This window comes from Numida meleagris, chromosome 4 (genome assembly GCF_002078875.1).
Source record: "Numida meleagris isolate 19003 breed g44 Domestic line chromosome 4, NumMel1.0, whole genome shotgun sequence".
NCBI classification, from domain to species: Eukaryota; Metazoa; Chordata; class Aves; order Galliformes; family Numididae; genus Numida; species Numida meleagris.
Window position 1 is genome coordinate 85,050,979 of NC_034412.1, and position 24,962 is coordinate 85,075,940.

The 24,962-nt window shown below is 38.5% G+C and overlaps 1 protein-coding gene across 3 annotated transcripts in view; it reads left to right on the forward strand.

Moving 5' to 3' along the window:
* SLC2A9 (solute carrier family 2 member 9) overlaps positions 1 to 19,836 on the forward strand; it is a 115,138-nt gene extending 95,302 nt beyond the window's left edge. For all 3 annotated transcript variants that reach the window (XM_021396259.1, XM_021396256.1, XM_021396258.1), the window contains 2 exons: positions 1,206 to 1,333; positions 16,380 to 19,836. In XM_021396259.1, coding sequence (XP_021251934.1) covers positions 1,206 to 1,333; positions 16,380 to 16,637 — 386 coding nt within the window. In that variant the 3' untranslated portion in view covers positions 16,638 to 19,836. The remainder of the gene's footprint in view (positions 1 to 1,205; positions 1,334 to 16,379) is intronic.

A 24,962-nucleotide genomic window follows, 5' to 3' on the forward strand; every position in this document is an offset into this window, starting at 1 on the left:
TTACAGTGGGGGTGGTGAGGCACTGGAACAGGTTGCCCAGTGATGCGGTTGATTCCCTGTCCCTGGAGATTTCCAAGGTGAGGCTGAATAAGGCCCTGGGCAACCTGATCTAGGATGTCCCTGTTAATTGCAGGGGAGTTGGACTAGATGGCCGTCAGAGGTCCCTTCCAACTCTAAGGATTCTATGATTCTATGATCTTACCTAATAAGCTAAGTGGTGCAGAAAATGAGGCATAATAACAAAGGCAGATGTGAGGTTCTTGAATTAGAAATTTGTAGCAACAGAATACTGAAAACATGACTACTGTCATGAGATTAACATTTTTTCCAAACTGCTACAAAATAATTCTGCAAGTAAATGTGTACGTGTCTAATTAACTAAAATAAGTATCCAATCAGCAATTACAATTCATGTTTTATTCTATGAAAACAGAGATATTTCTATAGAAATACCCTACTGAAAATGAAGGAAGCCAAAGATAAATTGAGACTTTCATCACTGGACAGCTGTTCCCCGAGGGTTATTGTCAGGCCAGCAACATGCCAGTACTATACAAAATAGCCCACTGCCTAAGTGGAAGGAAACACGAGTGACAAATGTGGTATTCAACAGAGCTCGGTATTATGGAGGTCAGAGTCCTTGGCTGATGGGAGGAATAGACCTTGCCAGAAGTGCCAACTAGTAAGGGAATGTGTTAAATAAACATCAGTGAAAAATGTGCCTACAGAGAAGCTAATGTTTTGCTTTTTTTATTACTAAAATTAAGTGGGCAGTAACTAGCCAAAAATAGTTTGATCTTTTCAGAGCCATCTTTCTCGTTTTTAATGGCTAAAAGTATTTTGGAATATTTCTCAATTTTCAGAACTTCAAGCATTTTAATATAAATGGTGATTCTTTTTTATTTTAATAACCAGCTTGTCACGTGGCACTCTGGAAGTTCTTGTGTGAATTCTCTATACTTTTACCTGTTTCCTGTCACTGAGATGCAGCAGCATTAAACAGCAAAATGTCACATCTGTCTAAAGTATGGTTTTGACAAATCATATTATCCGCTCAGAAGCCCCTGTGTGCACCTGAAAAGAGAGCTGTAGGACAGTGCTTGTTGCTGAAATGTGCTACACAGAGCACGTCCGTCTCTGTTATTAAAGCAGCTGTTGGCAGAGGATGTTTACTAAAACTATCACCTTCTTGCACCCTGTTCCAGGTGGGATCCCGTTTGTCCTCACAGGAGAGTTTTTCCAACAGTCTCAGAGGCCAGCTGCATTCATGGTAGCTGGGACAGTCAACTGGCTCTCCAACTTCGCAGTGGGACTGCTCTTCCCTTTCATTCAGGTATTCAACATGCTCAATCTTTGATGTGCTATAGTTGATGCACAGTAGAATATAATGTTTGAATAGTAATTTGCAGGTAATAGTAAATGTCTTTTCACTGAAGTGAATGAAATTCCTACTATGTTTATGATGTGTTTTAATTGTGTTACCCACGTATCTCATTTGAATGACTCAGGAAAAATTGTCCTGTGAAAAAATTAATAAATACTGTAGCCGTGAACAACCCTAAATGGTAAATTCCCAACAGAAGTGCTAAAGCAATACAGTCTGATGGCTGTGTCCGTAAGTCACAGTCACTGATGGTGACTGTCCTTGCTGTCTGCAGCCTTTATGCCTTCTATCTTCAGGTTTACTGTATGCTTTGAGAATCTTTATTGGTCTCATTGGTGAATAAATACTCTCTGGTTCTCCGTCTGTCTGAGCTTCCTTAGATGATTCCTTCTAGCTGCACTTAGTTGCCATGTAGATGAATTTTCTCCTGTCCCACCTTCCCCAAGCTCACATAAGCTTCACTTGCAGTGGATTGCTTGTTTATTTTCTCAGCCGAACTACTTGGCTTGGAGGATTGAGGCCAGTTTCATCAACAGCTGTCCGAACACTAGTGTTTGTATTTTAACAGCATATATTTATTGTCCAAAAAACTAAAATTAAAAATAAAAATAAAATAAAATGCACATAAAATAGCATTTCCCCCCCTGCTTCCTAAAAATGCCTCGTTACAGTTGATGTACAGCTGTCTGCCAAAGGAGGCTTCTAGAAGATTTTTGTCCAAAACCACACTGATGGCCTTTTCCTGTCTGTGAGCTTCTCCCAGGACCATCCAGTCTCTGAAGATCACGAGAGCTGCTTGTCTATCTTCAGAGCTGAAGGACAGCTGATCAGTCCCTTGAGAAACCATGCTCAAACTCTTTAAGGAGGCATCCAGCTTCACTGATAACATTGTTAGTGTGAAGCTCAAAACTACAGGACAAGTACAGAATTCCTGATTGGTTGTTTAAAATGCACAGAGGCCAATGTAAGGTGCAGTGAAGGGCATAAAGGGGAAAGTGCTTCCAGCCTACTTGCAGGTCCTCACTAACGAGGGATTTTGGAACATCACAGATCTATTAATCTCTGATTAATGAGATTTGAATAGTGAGCAGGGAGGTATTACTGCTGTTTGCGCCTTCTTAAAACTGAAAATATGATGCATTGTCATACATAGTTCTGTACAACAGTATTTGCGGACACTGTAAAATTATGTCTTACTCTAAGCCTGTATGAGTTAACTATCATTTGAGAGTGAAACTGCTTTTATTAAGTAGTACTGCTGGAAATTATCTGTCTGAGATAATTTATGGGAGAAACTGAAAGTATTATAAAATCTGACCCTTGGTCTACATTTGACACAATTTAAAATTTCTTTTAAAAAGAAAAAGACTCCAATCATTTTGATTACTTGGATCACCTTCAAAAGTTAACCTGGATATAAAGGCTGTCATCCTTCCAAACTGTGCTACTGTTAACATTAATTTCAATTAGACTGCTCAGAGCTGTAAGTGTTAAGGGTTTGTTTTAACGCTTAGTGAAATCTGTGAGTGTTCTTCACCAGTGTTATAGCTCAGAGAAAGGCCTTCACAGTTCAGACTTTTCAGGTGAGATATTCAAAAGCAGGTAGAGTTGACGAAATTCATTTCCCACTGAGGTCATTAGAACATCTACCAAATTCAGCAGAGAAACAGTTAGACAAATCCTATGTGTTTTTGAAAACTTGACCTCAGTCATCAGTTTCAGCATGAGTTTACACAGCTCAGGACTCTTCCATTAATGTAACCTTTTTGTTCTGCTAACCCCCTCAATAGGTCACCTGTTTAAAAAGGTCCTCGGTAAATTTAAATATAAAGGCAAACTACATTTTCTATTTCTTTCACATGCATATTAATGGTTTTAGAGTATTTTAGTATGCATCCATATGAAGTTTGCTATTGCCTTGGGAAATTTATGATTTTGCATCATAAAAAATTCCCTTTATGTGATTACAGTATTACCAGTTTAGTTTTAATGAAGAAAATTATGTTTCCGTATTACAGAGATTTTGGCTTATAAAAAGTAATTTTAAAAAAGCTTAGAGTTTGCACCTAAAGATGAAAGCAGTGTTATTCAGACTATGATTTTAAAATCTTTTTCACAAGATCAAACTATTATGTCTCCTCATTCCCTAACTTTCTCCTTTCTTTCAGTTTCAGTAACCTTATTCTCAGAATTCACCTCATGACTCACCTGTTCCTTTATAGAGCAACAGTAGCCTCTCCTTAGTTCATTTTTGCCATTCTAAAACAGAAAAAAATCTTTAAATTGTCTTCATGGAATGAGTGAACAATCCCTTCTGTGTATTTAAGTGCTAATCTGATTGCTTGAGAGACGGCAGCCATTTCTCTGATCACTGGTATGCTTCTACAGAATTATCCCAAACTCCTGGGAAAAAATATATTAACATTAGAGTTAATAAAAAAATCAAACAGTAGTTAGTATTGCAAAGGCCACCAATTAATTGGTGTGAGTGTCTAGATTTTCTCTCAACCATCTGTAGAAATATGTAATAGAATAAAACACTGGCTGAGTCATCCATGAAAACATATGGATAAGACTGAAAATCCACTATACAAATCAATTTTTTACAAATTGCGACATATTTAAAATGTAGCTACTATTCCAACCTTATTTAAGGCCTTGTTTGCACGAACAATCAGGACTGAGCTTAAAATGACAACCAATACTGTAATGAATTTACAAGAACATCTGATATTGTGTGATTAGTAGGTCTCAAATTGTGCATTTTATTGAATTTAGTGTAAAATATAATAATTGCAGAACCACTGTTGCATGGGATACATGCAGAGAAATTATAAGAGGTTTGGTTTAGGTCCAAATGTGTTTTAGACTTCTGTTCAACATAAAGCTTGATCTTTTGAAATATCAAATATGTCACCTTGAGTGATACTCAGCAGTATCTCTTTCCCCATGTCTTCACTTCAGAATGAATGGAGGAGAAGACCCTTAAGATCAAGTTCAACCACCTCACACCACCCAGCTATAACTAATGCACCCACAGTATCTGGTGGAATTTTTTTAAAGTCCTGTAAGTTCTTAATAAAGGCTCATCTGATTTTCAGCTGTGTTGAAGAGCCAGCAGAAATGCTCAGGGGTCAGCTTCTCACAGAAAGCTTATAGTAGCTGAATGGATCAAGATCCAGCTCAGACTCCTTTAAAAACAAAATCTTTTCCCCCTGTTTGCTGTTTGTGATGACTCAATTGCTGTGGATACATCAGGGCAGTAACTGGGCTTGTTTCACAGTCATGATAGATAATACAGATTCTTGCTTCAGCATTTTTTATGTTCAGACTTAGAAGTAATCCATGATTCCTTATGTGAATATAATCTTATAAAATATGTTGTAAAGCGCTTTTATTACTTGGAAGCCTTACTTGGAAAGCATGTAAAAGTGCAACTGTTCTTTTTGATTTGTTTCTGTCAGGTCAGACTTTGAACATCTGACCTTTTAGTTCATGAAATGATTTTAGATAATGAAAAGGAGGCCTCCATATCATATGCAGTTTCTTGAGATCTAAAATAAGCCTTTGCCTCATGGTATCTTGATCCCCAGACAAGTAATCCTCATATGTCACGGAAGATGTATCACAGGTGAGCTTGTAATGCATTGGATGTGATTTGAGGTTGCCTCATAGACAGTTATTGAGAAGTGCTAGGTGTTATCCCTACTGATGAAATTCACTTATGCATTTTGAAATAGCGTGTGTTGATGGAAATGGAGTTTTAGCTTCTTTACAATACTGACAGGGTAACTCAGCATAAGAAATAATTACATAACAAATATAAAGGTGGCATATCAAACTCAGAGCATTAGTTTTCTGTGTGTTCCTAGTGTAATTCCTGTTTCCAGATGATTTAGTTTCTAGGAATATGGAACAGATTCTCCCCGAGGAAATGCTAAGCTAGCCTTTAACACTTGGAGCAAAAGGAATGCCATAAAATAGACTTCAAATATTTGCTCATGTTTGAAGAGAGTTTATGCTCAGTACATAAACCTGTGAGTAATCAGCTTTGTTTTATTTTTTTATGCAGATAGTATATTGAGAATGAGTTCCCGCAGTCATCCACAAAAAATAATTCTATCATTTCTTCATAGTATCTGTTGGGAATGGGCATAATATTTTGTGTTTCAAGTGAGCAACATAACAAACCAACAAAGTTCTGGGCAATTATGGGTATAATTGTAGAACTGTTTTAGCTGAAAGGGACCCCAGGAGGTCTTTGAGCCAACCTCTTGCTCAGAGAGGATCAGCTGTGAAATCAAACCAAGTTTCTTAGGTCTTAGAATCATAGAATCATAGAATTGCTCAGGTTGGAAAGGACCTCCAAGATCATCAAGTCCAACCACAACCTAACCATACTACTCTAACTCTAACAACCTACCACTAAATCATGTCCCCAAACACCACATCCAAATGGTTTTAAACACATTCAGGGATGGTGACTTAACCACCTCCCTGGGGAGCCTGTTCCAGTGCTTAACAACCCTTTCTGTAAAGAAGTTTTTCCTGATATCCAACCTAAACCTCCCCTGGCGCAACTTGAGGCCATTTCCCCTTGTCCTGTCACCTGTCACCAGTGAGAAGAGACCAGCCCCACTCTCACTGCAATCACCTTTCAGGTATTTGAAAAGAGCAGTGAGGTCTTCCCTCAGTCTCTGCTTCCCCAGACTAAACAGCCCCAGTTCCTTTAGTTGCTCCTCATAGGGCATATTCTCCAAGCCCTTCACAAGCCTTGTTGCCCTTCTTTGTCTTCATCCAGTTGTGTCTTAGAAAATTCCAAGATTTTGTTTGTCTGTAGTAGGTTTTAAATTCGGAGAACTCGGTAATTAAAACTGACAGTAGATAAAATGCAGCTAGAGTTTGGCCATTTCTGAGACCAGTTTTAAACTTTGTTTTAAAAAATGATTATTTTTCATGAGCATAAGAAATTCCTTCTATCAATTTCCAATGAAATGGAATGGATTACTTTATTGATTTCTACACTGGATCTGAAGTTCACACTTAATGAGGTACAGCACAAAGTCCTCTGCATGAACTAAGCATTGTGAGGGGGTTAGTTCAGCTAACAGCTCGAGCAGGTAGGTGTTTTGATCCTCAACTTAGTTTAGAAAGTTTGCAGGCATGCCAGACCCATCTGCAGTTGCTTCTCCATCCTCTGTTTAGCTGGGTCCAGGTCCGACTGACAAAGCACTGAGAATGCATGCTGTATTTTCAGGTGCTGCATCAAGAAGCATGTTAGGCAAACCTTTTTAATCATGAGAATATTGTGTATTTGTAATGCTGTGGGAAGAAATTGCAGCTTGTCCATCTCTGGAGCTCTATAAAGGACATGCAGACAGATGTCCATCAAGAACTGAGATTGCCTTACTAAAGGGTATGGACTGCCTGGCATCTGTGTTCCTGGTTTCCTATGATTTTATTGACATTTGAAGCCTTCAGAACACGAAGTATCTCATTAAACGCGCACACAGCGAGTGGCTCAGAAGGCTCCTTTAAACTTTTTTTGTTGCTGTGTTACATCAGTAAGTGCTGCTGAAGTTTGTGGTGGCAGAATCCCAGCTCCAAAACAGTGAGCTGACAGCTGCAATTGCTCCTTCCCTGAAAATCATGAGGGAATCGTAGGAATAACGTAATGATGCTTCGAGCCACATTATCTTGAAAAATGCCGAGAATTAGAGGAGAAAACAGCAAAAATGGCAATGAAGTAAAAGAAAGCAAACCTAAAAATACTCCAACTGGAGAAAAAATGTGAGACTGGAAATGCTGGCTGTGAATGATTGACATCAGAGAAATGATTGGTTATTTTCTTCAGTTCAAAAGGATCAGAAGGTGTTAAACTTCTCTGATTTATCAGAGGAAACCTTGTGAATTTCACAAGAACTTGCACAAGAGTCAAGCATCCAAGGAAATCTGAGGGATCTCTAACCTGAAGTCCTTTAAGGTTATATTAGTCATCCTTCTGTAAGCTTATTGCTGCTTAATATATTCTCTCTTTTATGGATAATAAGAGGAAACAGATCATTTTCCCTGTGGCAGTAGTGATTCATTGCAAAAAAAAGCCACCAACAAATCTGACCAGAGGAACTCGTGTATTCTTTTTTGTCTTAAGCTAGCAGCCTTCAAACCAACTGATTGACTTCTGCATCTCTATTTGCTAATTGCACTGGTTTGTGTTTCGTGTTCGTAATACTGAATTACATACTGAAGGTTTGCAGTAGTTTTCAAACTTATCAATGAGTTAAACAGTGACACATTTAAAATCGCATCTGTTTCTCTATTAAAGTTAACTGGTTTCACTCTTCACCTATCAGATGCTTTGTTGCAAATTGTTTAGTCTTCTGCTGAATAGAACAGAGTGAATGTTTTGATAGGTTTTTAATTGTTGACTGAAGAGCACAAATGAATATATTTCAGGTGCTGGCATTTCTGTAAGTTATTCACGAACTCATCATTCGGTGTGATATTTATTCCAGTCCTTGAGTTAATGAAGAACTCCTTAAACAGAGGAGTGATGGATGGCTAAATAACATGTAATACAAACATGTTTACTTGCCCATGAGCCTCCTGCTTTCTCTTTCTCACATCTATAAACAGAAACTATTTCCCAAACGCTCAGATGAATAAAACCCAAATCTTGTACATACACAAGTGGATACAGACACGCACCTATTAATGTAGCCAGACTCAAAATTATTACTTGTGGGCATTCTTTGGCATCACCTCTCTAAATCTGCTGCTGTATTTTATGCTGCTGGATAGAAAATCTGAGACCTTTCCTGACTTTTCTGGAGCCTGTGTTTCAGGAATCTGTTGTAAAGAGTGAGTGGTAGTTGGTAGGAATGGTTATGCTCAGGAGGTCTGGATTGTGGAGGGTAGGACAACATAGTAAATAAGAAATATGAGTGTTTACGTGTGTGGAAATAGGTGCAATGAGCTGAAGCTAGCAGATGGGACAACAAACTGCAGCAGAAGAAAAATGCTTGAAAAGGTCTGGTAATGTTCAGCAAGCGTTCAGCTGTTACTCTTCAAAAAGGACTGCGGTGACAGCCTTCTGTACCAAGATAGGGAGACAGGACACTAAATCATGTTATCTAGGAAAAGGTGTTGTTTTTCTAAAGTACTGTAAAAATATAGTATTTTTTAGAATTACTAAGAGTTAGCAGTTAATTTCAGGACATGACAAGTGGCTATGCTCTTTTCATTATATTCTGATGCATTCTTATTTCATTTTTCAGTTTCTTCTCATAGAATGTTATGGGGCACTTAAAGACTACATGGTGAAGCAATATTCTGCTGCAGAACTTTTCTGTCATAATAATCTCCCATTCCAGAAGAAAGACTGCAGAGTCTGTTTTTTAAGGTGCTAAGGCCATGGTGTATATGGAGTGCATATTCAAAAAATACTCATTAAAATATCTCCATGTATTTTATTGAAATTGGAATCTTTCAATGCATATACTAAATTACATTGTAGAATAACACGCTTTCCTTTCCCAGTTAACACAGTGGAAACAGAAGTAAGCCAGAAAGGAATGAAGGAAATTGGTCGTTCTTATCTGCCACTAATATACTTGGCATTGCATACTTGATTCTGTTAATATCCCATGCTATCTGTTTTATAATACATATGTTAAAGGAATAAAGATAAGGAGATGGGGGAAGAGGGGTTACCAGGGATCACAGAGGAGTATCCAGATGTGCTTACAGGTCCAGTAAGTGCAAAGCCGACTCTGCTCCTCAGTAGAGTTTGGCCTGTGGCATTGTGGGGCTGCATGCCTACAGCAAGGAAAGATAGAGTTTGAAATCTTCAGAAGTGCTGGGTAAACAATGATGGAGGTCTTCAAATCTCTTCACATGGTTGTACTAGGAAATGATGTAGATCCCTGTCTAAATGACAAAGAAGAACTTAATTGCTGCTGCAGCTCCCTAGAAAAAAGAAAAGAGAACTTGATTGGGATTCATTTTCCATCTTTCCATCTTTTCTATCTTTCAGGCCTACATACAGTCCTTGAGGACTGCAGTGATTTTTCCCCTTTTACTTCTGCCCCAAGAGAAGCTTGCATTATCCCCAAATGGATAACATTTCTCATTCTCTTGCAGTATGTTTGCAGCAAGTCTGAGGCAATATTTCTAAAAGCTGCATGACGTCCTGCAGCCATTTGACAGAGCAATAGCAGAGAATATCTCATTTTTGCAGGGACTAATAAACATCAGTGTGCAGTTTGAGTGTTTTGTCTAGTTATAATAAAAAACTTTGTTTTTACAAAGTTGTAATGCTTATATTTATCTACCATCATGTACTTTTTTGTGCTGTTTCGTTGTAACTGTAGGTTGAGACATGTTGATAAGCAAATATCTATTGTGTTGTAGATCTGAGAGATGAACACTCAGCCCTTATCAAAGGTTTGCATATAAGTCTTAAGTTACAGTTATGTGCTGTTGCTTCAGGTTGGAGAAACAACCTCTGTAATTCCTTTCTGGCTCACTGGCAATGGAAAGTGCTGTGTGTGCTTTTTACTGTGGATAAGTCATTAGATGTGGGGCAGGCTTCAATAATAAATGAGAAACTGTAGGAGTGTTTGGGGGTTGTCCTACTGCAGCCCATCAATGCCCCATAGCTAACTTTAGTAAAAGCTTTAAAATAACTAGAAAAGCCTCTCTCTGTTCTCAGAAAATTAAACAAATGAACAGAAGAGCATGAACAAAGAAGGATATTGAGGAGATTGTATATTAAATAGAGAATGTGCCACAAAAGGTTAATTTCAAATCTTTTTGAAGAGCTGCCAGTATCCTCCATAGTTGTGGCTGGGAAACACCTTTTCAGAGAAGAGTTCCTTGGCATTGAGTGCTGCTGCTTGCCTAACCTTTATGCAAAAGGACAATGAAATGAGGGCATGGCTGTAGATGTGCAGCCTGTCATGGTCAGACATGCCCAGCTCCTCAGCTAGTGAGCACAGATCTAATGCTGGTCCTCTGGTGTAGGAGGTCAGGCCTGGTGCTCCAGATGCTGATGCTGAAAGGCAGAAGTAACTACTGAGGTGACAGGAGAGTAAAGCAAATAGCTCCGTGGAAGGTCATGTCCCTGAAATAGTGAGTGTTTTTAGTAGCTGGATTTTTAAGCAAAGAACTGAAAGACAATACTGTTTCAATTTTCATATGTCTTCTTCATACGTAAGCTTTTTACTTACATTAGAATAGAGAGCATCTGAAAGAGGTAGAGTACAAATTATCACTAGCTAGAGATTGGGTAAACTTCGACTTCCTTTTTACCCTGAATACAGTGTCTTGAAAAAATATCACGCTTTGATCTGTGATCCAGATGGAGCTCAGTATAACATGGAGTACAGGTGTCGCACAGCTTGTTCACATTGCTTACTACTGTGATGCAAAGACCTATGCATGTGTTTATTTTCCCCCTTTCAGAAGCTGATTTATTTCCCTCTGTGAAGTAACATTTGTGAGTTCTTACTGGAGGCTCTTTTGAACTTCTGCTCTTTTTTTCCCTTATTTTTACACTTGAGATTTCAATTCATTTATCCAGAAAGATTTTCCTAACTGTATAATAATTTGTGTTGATGTTTTCTGTTAAGTACAAAAATTTCAATAACAAATGTATGCATATATGTCTGTATGCAGATTCTCTCTGTCAAATTATTTTAAGCTATTTTACATCTGATACTTGAAATACAGTCTATGTATCCATGGGGAAGTAGCTGAAGTACCCCTCAAAAATACAAAAATGAAATGTAGGCTACAAGGAGGTTAAACAAGAAAAAAATATTCTTAATTAGAAGCAACCTGCTTCAAGTATAAAATACAAGGATCTGTTAACTTTATGAGGAGGTAATAAATGTTTGAGGGTTTGGGATAAAACTGCAGTACACGCCTTTGAAAATTGCTCTATTTTTAACTTAATGAAATACATTTAATGTAGTAGCTCTGTCATTCTTCATTGTCCTGCACCTTCAGTGGAACCTGAAGTTATGTCTGAATCTCAAGGACAAGGGGTAAAGGACACAAATTCTCTCATCCATTTGCTTTCATTCAAACATGAATATGAACAAGAGCAAGTAAAAGCAAATGTCCACATGAATAACTGTTTTGTTGATTATGTTTTTAGTAAGGCATTATTATTTGATATAATTACCTCAAATATCCAATCTGTATGCTACTGATGCTAATATTCATGGTAACCCCCAAATGCAAGCATCCATTGCCAGTGCCAAATGTGCAGTGACATTTCAAGTTGAGAATTTAGAGGCTGAGAAAGTAAAGAGATTCATTTGCCTTTCACTTAAAGTTTGGATGGTACTCTCTTGCTTTTTTTAGCTTTCCAATTGAACTTTTAGAGAAAATATTGTGGTTTTATTCTTGAATTGCCCCCCCTCCACTATACTGAAAATTATTCTGTTATTGACTTTACTATTATGAAATGCAAAAGCAAATAAGAAAACAAAGATGGAGAGCAGGAAGTCCCTATGTAAGAATCCAGCAGCAATTGATGGAGAATCCAGAGAGAGTTCATAAAATATTGCTGTTCTGTAAATAAAAACTCAAATGGAAATTGAAATAACTGGTCTAGATACACATTTGTTTGTTTCTGGATTATGTTTCCAAGAGTAGTGAAAGCCTACAAAGACAGTTCAGTAGGAAGGAATCACACCGGTATCACGTTTGGAAAGAAAATCTGACATTTGCTGGGAGTGAGAAGTTCTGTTTTAAAAATGTTTATTTGATAAGCTTGCTAAATCTGATTCAGAATTTGTTTGTGCATTTTTTTCTGTATATGCTCAGGAATATTAATTTTCCCATTTTCAATATAGCAGTTGCGCCTAGAAATTAGTCTTTACCATAGAATGAGTTAAATCAGTAAATAGCAATCTACGGCCTGAGGAGCAAATCTGGGGGGGTTTCTATTGGGTCAGCAGTGGGTTTGTTTGTTTGTTTGTTTTATGAGCCCTAGAGATCTCATCATTTTAATGCTAGGATTTCTATTTGTTTTTGTTTACTTTTTAGTTGAAAAAAAAAAAATAAGCTCTTTAGTTCATCCATTCTGAGCATTTTAAGTCATAATGGTAAAAATTAAGTGTTCTTCAGCATTTTGTTCAAAGAGAGATTGGGGAAATACCTATACATTTTGCATAATGCCAATAACAGCCCTACACAATCTGAGAATATGTTTGTTAAAATTTATGTTTAATAAATGTTGCTGTGCTGCACTTCCTTATTCATGCACCTCAATTACAGAGCTACAAGTTACCGTCTGAGTCAGGTCTGATTTGCCATGCTTGGGATCTGATTTGGCAGAATTGTCTAAGTGCTTTGACGTTAATTCCTTTTTGTGGTAATCAAATGCATGTCTTAAATGAATCGTTTCCTGATTTTCCACTTTTCAGCGAATACAGAGCCTTGATCAGCTGCAGAAACATGAAAAGAGGATTAAAAAATGAGTAATTCAAGATTCAATTGGCAGGACGTTTATAGAAACACTGGGTTTTAAATAGCCTCCTTAGAAAGCCAATATGAAAATAGAAGGTGATGAGTTTAAAAGTTTGTTCTTAACTTTAAAATATCCTGTGCATCCTTGAAAAATTCACTGTAAGTCTACTTTGAAGAAGATTTAGTAGCCTTCTGACTAACTAGGAATAAGCAGTAAATATCCAGGGTGCTCTCCTGGAGAGATGGCTTGCAAAAATCATATCTGCTCTTCTCATACCTTCTGCTGGGAGTCCAGGAAGGCAGGTAGCCTTCCATAACCCATGGAAATTGTGGTCCTTCAAGGACATTTGTGCATCTGACCTGCACTCTCAATGAGTAACTATGAGCCTATCAAGAGATGGAGACCTGGTTATTCAGGAAAGCACCTGAAATCTTTGGTAACTTTGAACACAGATGTTCATGCAGGAGGACACACTGAAGAAATGATTGAAATCAAATAGAAATAGATGCTTCTGTCCCATATAATTAGTGAGATAATGTTCAAAAGTATAGAAAAATATTTCACTTTTCAAATTTGATCATGTGTGTTATCATTACTCGCATGTCATTGAGAATGCACAAGTCAGTAGAGGATCTTAAGACCACACCCAATGGGCCAAGTGCACAGAGTTGCAGAGTATCTGTACTTCGCGTGGCCACCAAAGGCTTTCATTGAAATTCTTCCTCAGTTTTTTACTCCCACTCCAGCCCAACAGACCTCCCTCTCAGACTGAGCATGCAGTGACTCAGCGCTCACCCTCTTCCCAGCACACTGCCCTATGTTAAGCATCTCTTGACAGGCACATCAGATATACTCATCCATTCATTGATTCCTCCCTCTGACACCAATCAATTCAGAATACATCAGAAAAAGATAAAAATGAATTAAAAATGTAGGCTAAACTGTATTCCTTTCATGCTGCAGTAAAGGTTTCTTTTGAGTTAGGATTCAAGATTTGATATTTACCTTCTGCTTTACCCTGCACTTCTGTCCTACTTCCTGTATCAGTGTGCAGTGCAGGTAGAAGATTTCATGCTTAGAATGGGTAATGTAATTTACATTCTTCTGTGGCAGATGCGGGTCCAGGAGATATTAGCTGAACTTTGAATGAGTTACAAAGGCTTATGAACGTGTTTGTCTTTTCTCTGTATGTAAAATGATAGCCTGCTTTAAAGAAATATTATGACTGAAGACTAGCTGATGAGAAAAGTTACAATCATTTTGTGATTGCCCTGTGGTGCTCCTCTCCAGGAATTAGGGCTCCATCCTGCTGAACATGAGGAGTGCAAAGTCATGGTCTCTTCCCACAGAACTCATTTGTAGGATTTATAAGAAAAAATAAGTTTTATTCCCTGTGGAATTTCATCTGGAGGCCCTTAGGGGCTACATCTAAAGGGAAATGCAGAAAAAACGAACAGCAAGTTTATTACCAGTAATTGTAAATATATTATGTAAAATAATTGCAAATAAACTGTGCACTCATGACAGTATTCAGTGCAATTAGGAAAGGTTTAAGTTAGCACAAATCGAAGAAGTTGGTGAAGTTAGAAGTTAGTGATGAACACTATTTCAAATAATGGACAGCAAAGAAGTAATCAGGAATGAGAAAGCTGGGAGAGACCTGTAGCAGCATCACCAAGATACACAGTGAACTTGTGGCCAGGCAAAGTAAAACTGGGCATTAATGGCTTGTTTGTATCAAGGAGAAAGTCTAGTTCAATAAGCATTTTAAAATGGGAAAAACATAATTCTAGATTGGAAACCTACCATTTCAGTGAACAGTAATTTCACATGCAGAGAAGCCAGATGCAAAATTTGGATTTTTAACATGACAGAATGATTTATGAGGCACTGTGAAGTTATTTTTTCCTGTCTGCTAACTTCATTTGCTTCTGCCTCTATACAAGCTTGAAAGTCATATCAGTTTCCTTCCCAGAATATTTTTCCTCATCATCACCCATGCTCATTGGGTTGTGATTGTCAGGTTGTTCAGGAGTTTGTGCTTCTAAGATTTAACAAAAAATGTGTCAGTGATTTCAAGAGGCCACAGGCAGTATTTCAGAGGATGCACTTTCAAGCCTTTCCTATTACAGTCAGGAGCCAAAGGGCTGAAGTAGGTAATGAATTATCCATGGAAAACATTGTGGCCAGGCAACCATGAAGCTGCAGAAGTTTACTTTTTTTTCTTCCTCATTCCACACATGACTTCATATTCTTCTTCCATGCTAGATATTATGTATATTGAGCAAGTGAAACATAAAAACCGTCCCGGAATTGCATAAACCCTTAGCCTGCAAAGCAGGGTCCTTACCCACCCTACAGTACAGAGCTAACTAACGATGGTGGACATATATTAGAAAATTTGTGGAAAGTTGGTGTCATGTCATTGTCTAGTGTTGTCACGATTGTTTCAGATACGTACATTTAATGACAATTGTAAATATGTATGTATAGGAACTCACAGCCACAAGTTTTAACCAGTGTTGACTATGAACTGTTGTGGTTTCCCATGGCGATTTCAGATTTGCCTCAGCAGTGAGTAGAAGATGAAGCCTTCTCCTTCCTCCATTCAAACACCTCATATTGTGTCTGAGAAGTCCATTTCCCCCCGTGCTCAGTATTCATGACCTCACACAAAGCATTATGGAAAGACTGCCTTATTTGTGGATCTGGAGATACCACTTTTTGTTAATTTTGCCCTTGATAATTAAAGCAAGTAAAAAGTGTTCATTAGACATTTGCTTTAAGAACACAGAATGAGGTAAATTCATACAGAAAGAAAAGAGCTCACAAACAGCTACAGGGATCCTGGACCCTTTGACTTTTTTCAGGAGTTCGGGATAGTAGTACTTACACTCATCTCCAGCAAGAAAGAAGCGCATTTTATGGAATTTTTTCTTCTAGAAGCTCTTGTAACCTTGGAAATGACAGAAACGTCTCCCTTTTTTCCTCCTTGTTTATTTTGCAAATCTCAGAGCTGTAGCATCTGTGATGCTGATGCCTCAGGCTATGACAGGTTTCTCATGTGTCATGTACAGCTGCAAGATATCACAAAAGTATGTCTCCTTTTCTGTATCTAGAAATTGAGAGATAGTGTTCAGAGCAGCCTGGTGAAAAACCTGCCTTGTCTCCAGCAGTACTGCACAAGTGCAAGGCTGTGTCAAGCTGTGCAGGCAGCAGAAGCCCTGCTCCTTGTGCACCCAGCCCCAGCCTGGTGCCTCCCATCACCTCTGCCTGCAGCCTGTTGCTCCATCTATGGGCCACTGGTGCTAGAAGAGCTGCAGATTCATGCATTTTTATGAACTTCTAAGGCACTCTGACTTGCAGTGAATGCCAGCACTTACTGTACTTGCTTAAAAATTGCGCCATACCACCCACTTTGACTTTCACTCCATTCCTGATATTGATTTTTTTTTTTACTTTTTTCCCCTTGGTGCATGCAATGACCATATGTCACTTATTTTCTGTTCACAGAGCGGTTTGCAGAACTACTGCTTCCTTGTGTTTGCTGCCATCTGCTTTGCAGGAGCGACCTACCTGTTTTTTGTCCTGCCTGAAACAAAGAACAAGACACTGAATGAGATCAGCCACGCATTTGCCAAAAGGAATAAAGTCTCCTTAGAAATGCAAGAAATGAACCATTACCCAGAAGAGAGGAAATCAAGTGCCGAGCAAGAATCAAACTTCACTTCTTCAGTGGGCAATGGGGAAACAAAACAAGCAATTGTGTAAAACAAGGATGTTTTTTTGGGGTGGCTGGGGGAAAAATCTGTTCTTCTCATTTAGTATGTTTATAGCAGTTGTATTTTTAATGTGACAACATGAACTGCTTCCTCCTTAAATATGTTTTGTAAGTGAATATGGGTGAACTCGTTAGCAGCTTGGCTGATACAGGGGAAGTTGGAGGCAGAGTAGCAGCAGCTGTTTAAATAAATAAGAGCCAGAGTTTTCTTGGACACCTGCAAAGTAGTGGGGGGGGGGGGAGGAACACAGACCTGGGGAAACATATTGGCTGTGGGGAGCAGTAGTTGGCTAGGCACAGCTGTGTGCTGATAGATAGTAAGGTGTGTGTGCACCTGGCAGGAGATGAATGGGAAGGGGTGCCAGCAGGGATAGGGTTGCTAGGAATCAGTGTGAGGCAACCTGAAATGGGACCAGCTTGCACTGCTCCCTGTTCCAGTGTGTCAGTAAACCTACACATGAGAACTGAGGAGAAAGAAGACGGGTGTCATTCCTCCAACCTTCCAGTCCTTTTCCAGCTATTTTGGCTTTTCGCTGCTTCTTATGAAGACCTCTGAGCTTTTCATAACTGGAGAGCTGCATGGCCTGATGGGTTTCTTTATCTGTCTCGCAAATCTCGATCAATCATTTGCCTGTAGTTTCTGAGTTTACTGGCACTACATTTCTGTAGAGATAGATATACGTTTTTTTTTGAAGAATATCTGTAGAATTTTTAGTATGAAAGGAAATCTAGCCTTCATATTGAAGGGCAAGAACTTTGATGGTAGTTGTAGGGTGTAGCATCGAAAAGAAAATCAAATGCCAAGTTTCCCAAGGGTGTTTTTTGTTGTTTATTTTTCTTTTGGGTTGTTTTTTTTTTCTTATTATTTTCCACACGCAGAAAATGATAACCAGTTCCTTTCTTTCAAGTTCCTTTTAAAACAAGTCTTAGGAGCCAAAATTTCCCTGAGACCTAATAAACATCATTTCTTAACACTCAGATCTCCAAAGGAACTTGGGAATCTATTTCTTATTTGGACATTAACTTAATTTGGGCTTAATTCTTAAGCTCTGAACCTTCTCTGTGTTTATAAGTTTCTAAGCTATTTAATGCTCTTTAAAACTGGCCTCAAGGTCTGTGTAATTTCATGATAGCAAGATTCAGCAGGTTGCCAGGTGGTAGGTGATCCACTGCCTTTCATTTAGGATATTTTTAATGAACTTTTATTTCCAGTTTGTAATTATGATAATGGTTTTTCTTGACTCTTTGAATAAATTGGCTGCTAAGGGGGTAAATAAGCACTTTTAACTTGAGTAGCTGTTGTTTCATACTAAAAGTAAATAAGTAAGTCTTAGTGCTACTCTCAGTGAGGAGTAGGGCACAAGAAGCAAATTCAGCATTTAAGTAGAGCCAGCTGCTTCCACAAGTTATATTTACTATTGCAAAAGTTCATAAATTTGGGATTTAAAAATATATATATATATGTATATACTCATATATATCCAAAATATAAAGGTATATATGACTATACATATATTCATATATAGAGAGAGAAATAAATGGAGAATTGCTTTCTACTACTTGTTTTGTTCAGACTTCCCTGACTGATAAGCTGCTTATTTGTTTCATACTGTAAATTAAGATCAGAGATCCTGATAGCTATTGCTTCTAAATGATATATAGGGTATATTGCGATTTATTTATTTGTGATATATTTGCTGCACACATTGTAAGCTGACAGCGTAGGTTACCTAGTAGGGCAATTTCACTACTGAGTAATAGAAGAAAAATGTTCTGAGACTTTATGCCTGGATTTATGCTATTTTACTGGGGTAGAGATACAGCAACAAGTGAGATGAAAAAAAAAGATACATGTAAGGAAGAGAATTAAGAATGAAGATTCAGATTTATGATACTGGTGCTACTCTTGAGAAACAGAGTGAATCAGGACTGTACCAACTGATTATCAGATACAGAGGCTAATCAAATACTATGGAGAAAAATGAAGAAAGGTGTCTTCAATAACCTTCTGAAGTTGAATACATAGCAAATGGATATGTCTTCCTTTGGTGGCTCTTGTTGCCTACCCCACGTGTTATGTGAGGCTTGCTAAGTGGTGGCTAGGCAAAAAAAAAGTGATCTTGAACACCCTGCAGAACATTTCTGGAATAAATTCTGCTGCTGCTGCCTGTAGGGCAAGACTGGCAAGTTCAGACCCTCTCATTCAGGTTGAAAATTACTTTGTACTTAGGGCTACTGACATGAGATGTTGTGATCTGACTGAGATGAGGTGGCTGGACCAGAATCTGCTATTATTATTACAATTAGAAAAATGTAGCACTCAGTGCTATTCATTGATGTGCATTGAAGCAACATTATCAACAAGTAATGCCTATGAGATAACTTCAATAAAATATCTTGTTGGCCTGATAGAGCAGTTCAGTTGGACTTCTGCAACAGGATAAAATAATCTTACAGTTGTTTTCAGTTGCATCTGGAGCCCAGCTATAAACATGTTGATAAAAGGATGTTCGATAGAATTTCGTATCGCAGCTCAGGGGATTGTGCAGTATTAACAATAGGGGTTGTGTCTTCTTTGCCCACCTCTTGCCATAGTCCAGATAGACACACTCCAGATACATGCTTCCTGTAGACAGTGACTGCAGACAGGAACAGCAGCTGCTCCTCCTCTGCCCTTTGCTCCAGCCCATGGCTCAGGCTGCAAACAGTTTCAGCCTCCAGATGTGCGTTTGTGCAGGTGCTCTGCTTGCTGGCTAGGGAAGTGGCTGCTGTCTCCTCTGCCTGGGGTTGTGGAAGTTTCTGAGCAATGCAGATGTGCAGGTACTGTGTAACTTCTCATCTCTGATCCTGCAGAGAGCTTTATGTTGTTAAAGTTGTTTGGTAATGTTTTTTTATTTCTAATGTTATGCTGCTATAACTTCTCCAGCAATGAGAGGACAACATGGAAAATATCACCAGTGTGTTGTTTGGTTTTCTTGTTGAATGTGTCAAACTGTCTGCGGCCATGTGTTTGTCAGTGGTGCTGTGTGGGGCTACATTCAGTTCTCCTGTCTGAATAACACACCGTTACTTGGTGTTCCTTTGTACAAGTATCGACCGTGGGTTGTGTGTGCTTGATCAGCCATGTCCATGCACAAAGACTGCAAAATAAACCTTTGGAATTAAAGCTGCGATGGAAGTTTTCTTCTGGCTAGATCTGAATCTCCACAGCTGTACCCATTCAGCTCCCTGGACATTCTGTATGTCCCAGTACAAGGCTGAACATCTCTTCAAATGGGTGACTCAACTCAGTTTGGACTCTGCTATTGGCTACATGGGAGTTATGGGGAAGAAAATCAGCCCTGAAACTGTATGTTTTATGGAGTATTATTTACATTCTGCTTCCCAAGACAGATTCCGCACTTCATTCTTTCATATGTTTATATTAGGCTGTGGAAGTAAAAATACAGGCATCAGTGAGGGGTAAATGATTAAAACTGGCTAGTGGTAGAAATAACAGTGTTTAAGAGTTATTGAACCCGGTGGGCCTTTTTTGCAGAGTTGCCTTTTGTTATCAGTGACTTTGAGTTGCTCAAGCTCTACTTTCTGATGTGAAATTCAGTCAAATGACTTTCTGCCACAGAGATATGCAAAACTTGAGATCGCAAATATGCATAAAACTTGAATTTCATACATTGGATTCTGAAGCCAATTTTCACTCCACAAGGATCTGCTTTGTAGTGGGGGAAGATGTGAGTATCTCAGCCATATGGGACAATTTTCATCTTCAGAGTGAAATGAAAAAAAAAAAAAAAAGAAGAAACACCCAAAACAACTGAAAATTTCTTTCTTCCTTTTGACTATTTTTATGTGCTTTTCCTTACAGAGATCACTATTCAAAGTATTACAGCTCCCATCACCTCACACAGCAGGAAGAACAAATCAGAGTAAAGCATGATTAGGAGACACCTGCCGTGTTTTTCTTTCAGCCCTATTCCAGAAAAAGCATCTTAAATGCAGTCTAAAAATCTGAACTATATGGAACCAAATGGTGAAGCAGGTTTGTAAATTCCAGTATTCCAGCTGTTATGTTAACTGAGCTGTTAGTTCCATTCTGGGCCCATACTTAATCCTCTCTGCAAGTGATGATATTTCAGAGTGAACCCGGTGAAGAGGTGAATTTCATGGCAAAGGCTTGGTTCTTAGGCTCGTAATCGAGTTATCACAGCTCAGTAAGCAATCAAGCATAACCTGAGTCACTACAACCATCTTCCTTGGTAAGCTAAGCTGCATTAACGTCATTTTTGCTGTGACCTAAGAGAAACACAGGGAGAGGATTATCAGGCTCCTTCTTGAAGTGTTTGTGCTACAATTCTGCTAAATTTCCTTCTAGTTCAGTTAGTACAATAAAGAACAGAGCAGCACATGAGGTTGCTGGAGTTTGTGCTTGTCTTAAGATAATTCCCAAAAAGTAAAAAGCAAAATATAACCCTGCCAGGCCTCCTGAAATACAATGTGTTAAGAGCATGAATAAGAATGCATTTGTCTGCTGTTTTGTAAGCTGCCATACTGAGACATCATGATAAGCTCTAAACTAAAAGAAAGGAGATTTAGATTAGATGTTAGGATGAAATTCTTTATTCATGAGGCACTGGCACAGGCTGCCCAGAGAAGCTGTGGGTGCCCTGTCCCTGTAGGTGCTCAAGGCTAGGTTGGATGGGCCCTGGGCAGCCTGAGCTGATGGGGGGCAGCCCTGCCCATGGCAGGAGGTTGGAACTGGATGGGCTTTATGACCTCTTCCAACCCAAGCTTTTATGATTTTGTGATTCATCATTCTATAACACTGATTTTTTGTTTTATTTTTTTCTCACACTTGCTGAGTCACGCTAAATGCTATGCTCACCAATTTAAATGCGTTCTACATTTTGTTCCTGATTTTTACCAATCAATAATAGAAATATTTTTACTGTTCACATTTGAAAACAAGAAAGCAATGATTTCTTATGAAAAATAAACATGCCAAAGATTGTAAGAAATGATAAGTACAGTTTTCCCTAGAGGCTGACATTTGCAAAGATGAGTTCAAAGAGTTAATTGCTTAAATCCAAATTTCACATAGTTTCATCTCTTCGAATTAAACTTTACTTTCTTTTCATATGCATATGCAGACAGAGAGACTGGTTTATGTTATCTCATTGTAAAAGAGGTTGTTTTAATTCTCATACTTTAAAAAATATTAGGCCATTTGGATATTTTTCTTCAGAGGAACAACTGAGCTTTTTCTTAATTCTATGGAACTATACCTCTTAAACAAAGGTGAGGTAAATAACAGTGTAAGAAATTATATTTACTTTGAAACACCACCACAGTAAGCCAAGGTGAGACAATTTGTATTCTGTCACTGACTTGCTGAAGTCTTATCTTCCTAACTGATAATCTCTATGAGCTGTGATAGACCAATCATTTGGATAACTAACAGTCAAGTTTGTTAGTTCAAGACTTCTCCTGAGCAGTCATGCTCAAATGACTGCTAATATGTAGTAAGAGATCCAATTTCCTTTTGTCAAATATGAATGGAAAAGTTATCCTTAATAGCAACTTTTGAGGTTTCTTTTGAGGCATCAAAGGAGGAACTCTTAAGACTCTTTTTATTCAACTAGAGAACAGATTTGTATTTAAGTCTCAGGCAGCAGGATGTATTTGCATATGTTTAGTTTCGGTTAAGCCAAGTATACTCTTCCAGCATCTACTAAAAAACATGCTGGAAGGAGTTTCAGGTATCACTCTCAGCTGACGGTGAAAACACTGCTCAGTTTGCACCAGTAATCAAGGGAAAAAAGGGACAAAGGGATGGCAATAGGAAATCACGAGAAACATATACTATTACATGTCTGGTCTCCTATTTTAAAAGAGGCATAGAAGGAGGCAGATGGTATTTTTTTGTTTTAGGAAAGTTAAGTAGTTTAAGAATATGAAATATGGCTGAAGAAAACAGAATGCAAGACGGATGGCTTGTTTTTACAGTGAATGGCCCAGGACCTATTCACTGAGCAATTAAAAATAAATATAAAACTAATAGAAAAAAATTTAAATGCATAACTAAAATTTTAGAATTCATTGGAACAAACTAGAATTCATGAATGTTTTTAGGATTAGATATTTAAATTTACAGTAACATTCCAATTTAAATTAGGCAAGAGAAAAAAGAAAAGCTAACAAGAGATAAAAATTTCTTTAAGGAGCTGAGTGGTCTGTAGTTGGTTATTACATCCATCTTTCACCTTCTTCTAAGATGTACACAATTCATGGAGGTAAGATGATACTCCATGTGGATCACTGTTCAGTCACACTGTCATAATTTTACAGGTTGCAGTGAGAACTATGAGGTGACCCAGAATCCAGCAGAATTGGGGAAATCCCAACACTGCTAGGAAAAAAAATATCAGACATTCAGTCTTACAATTAATGTTTCCAGAAAAATATCAAAACCCCTAAGTTTTCTCCATACAAGAGAACTTTTCAAATGCAAATTGGAACATTATGCCTAACGATAATCATTGGTAAATTGTGTACTGAAGTTTCTTTCTTTACTGTTTTTAAGAGCTTCTTAACTCAGTTTTGCAAAGCTATTACGTGGTACAAGCCTTTTTTGGTTGTTCACATTGGCTAACAAATATTGGAAATAGCAATGAGTATTAGTAACAAAGAAAAAGATGGAACAATACAGCAATAGTAGGAGGCGGATCATTATGTCCAGCAAGTTTCTGTATTTTCTGTGACAGCTGGTATGGATCACTTAAAATGTAAAAAGCCTATTAGTTTTTTTTAATATTCTCAAACTGTATTTGTAGGTGGGGTCAGCCTTGTGGTACAAGCTAATGGGTGGAAGAAATGGAATCCAAATGGAGTGGGTGGTGTCAGCACACAGGATGTAGGAGGTGATGAAGAGATGATCACTCTGGAATGCAAAATTGTTCACAGTACTAAGACAATTTTTTTTTCGAATTTAGAAGTGACAGAAAATTGTAACACATCATACATGCTTTCACTGTCATTACACTACTTGAAACGACTTTAAAAATATAATTTGAAGGCAAAGACATTTCTTTTGTCTTTCAAATGAAAGATCATAAAATCAGAGTCATAGAACATCCCGATTTGGAAGGGACCCACAAGGATCATTGAGTCCAACTCCCGGCTCCACAGAGCACCACCCAAGATCCAAACCCAGTGTCTGAGGGCGTTATCCAAATGCTCCTTGAAGACTGGCAGCTCGGGGCTATGCCCTCTGACCTGGGCAGCCTGTTCCATGCCCACCGCCCTCTGGTGCAGAACCTTTCCCTAACCTGCACCCAACCCATCCCTGACACAGCTCCATGCCGTTCCCTCGGGCCCTGTCACTGTCACAGAGAGCAGAACTCAGCGCTGCCCCTCCACTCCCTGTGAGGAGCTGCAGCCACCATGAGGCCTCCCCTCAGCTCCTCTGCTCTGGGATGAACAAACTGTGGGACCTCAGCTGCTGCTCATACTTCTTGTCCTCTAGACCTTTTCCCATCTTCGTAGCCCTCCTTTGGAGGCTCTCTAATAGTTTTACATCCTTCTTATGTTGTGGTACCCCAAACTGCACACAGTAGCTGGTGACAATACTTTCTTCTGTATCCCATATTAGATCATAGACTCCTTTTTGATGGCAACTTTTGGTCAATTATACCATGAATAGTTCCATCAGACCTCCAGTAGATTTTTTTTTCCAGCACCACATTTAAAATGAGATGTCTTCTAGGTTGTTTCTGCTTCATAATCAAAACCAAAATGAAAAAATACGAAAGTATAAAAACAATGCAGTCCTGGAGCTGCATGCTGTAGGGCCTGGAGAGGTTTTACCATTAAGTAATTTACCTGGGATCTGGGATACATACTGGGGTAAGCTGTAGACATTTTCCTGAACAAAGCTAAAGGACGTTTTACCATTTGCTTCCATTGCAGATTGGGATTTCACTCAAAACCTCTGTGCAGCACTGAAAATTTGCTCACAGCAGTGTAAGAGTGATTACTGAAATGAATGAGTGTCAAAACATGAAAATGTTGCAGGACGGGCTCCATGTCCAGTCAGGAGTAGATTGCGCAGATGTTGCCAATTTTGCCACCCTGTGGTTTATTATCCAGTTAATTAGACTACTACTGCTTCTTAGGAAGAGTGAAATTTAAAAGAACTCTATAATTTGCTTTGTACTTCACGAGCTGCTCTGTTGGAGTTAGTACAATGAAGGGATTTGCCCGAGGCATCTGTAATATTTGTCTGACCTACATACACAACTCAAACAATGTGCCCTCCT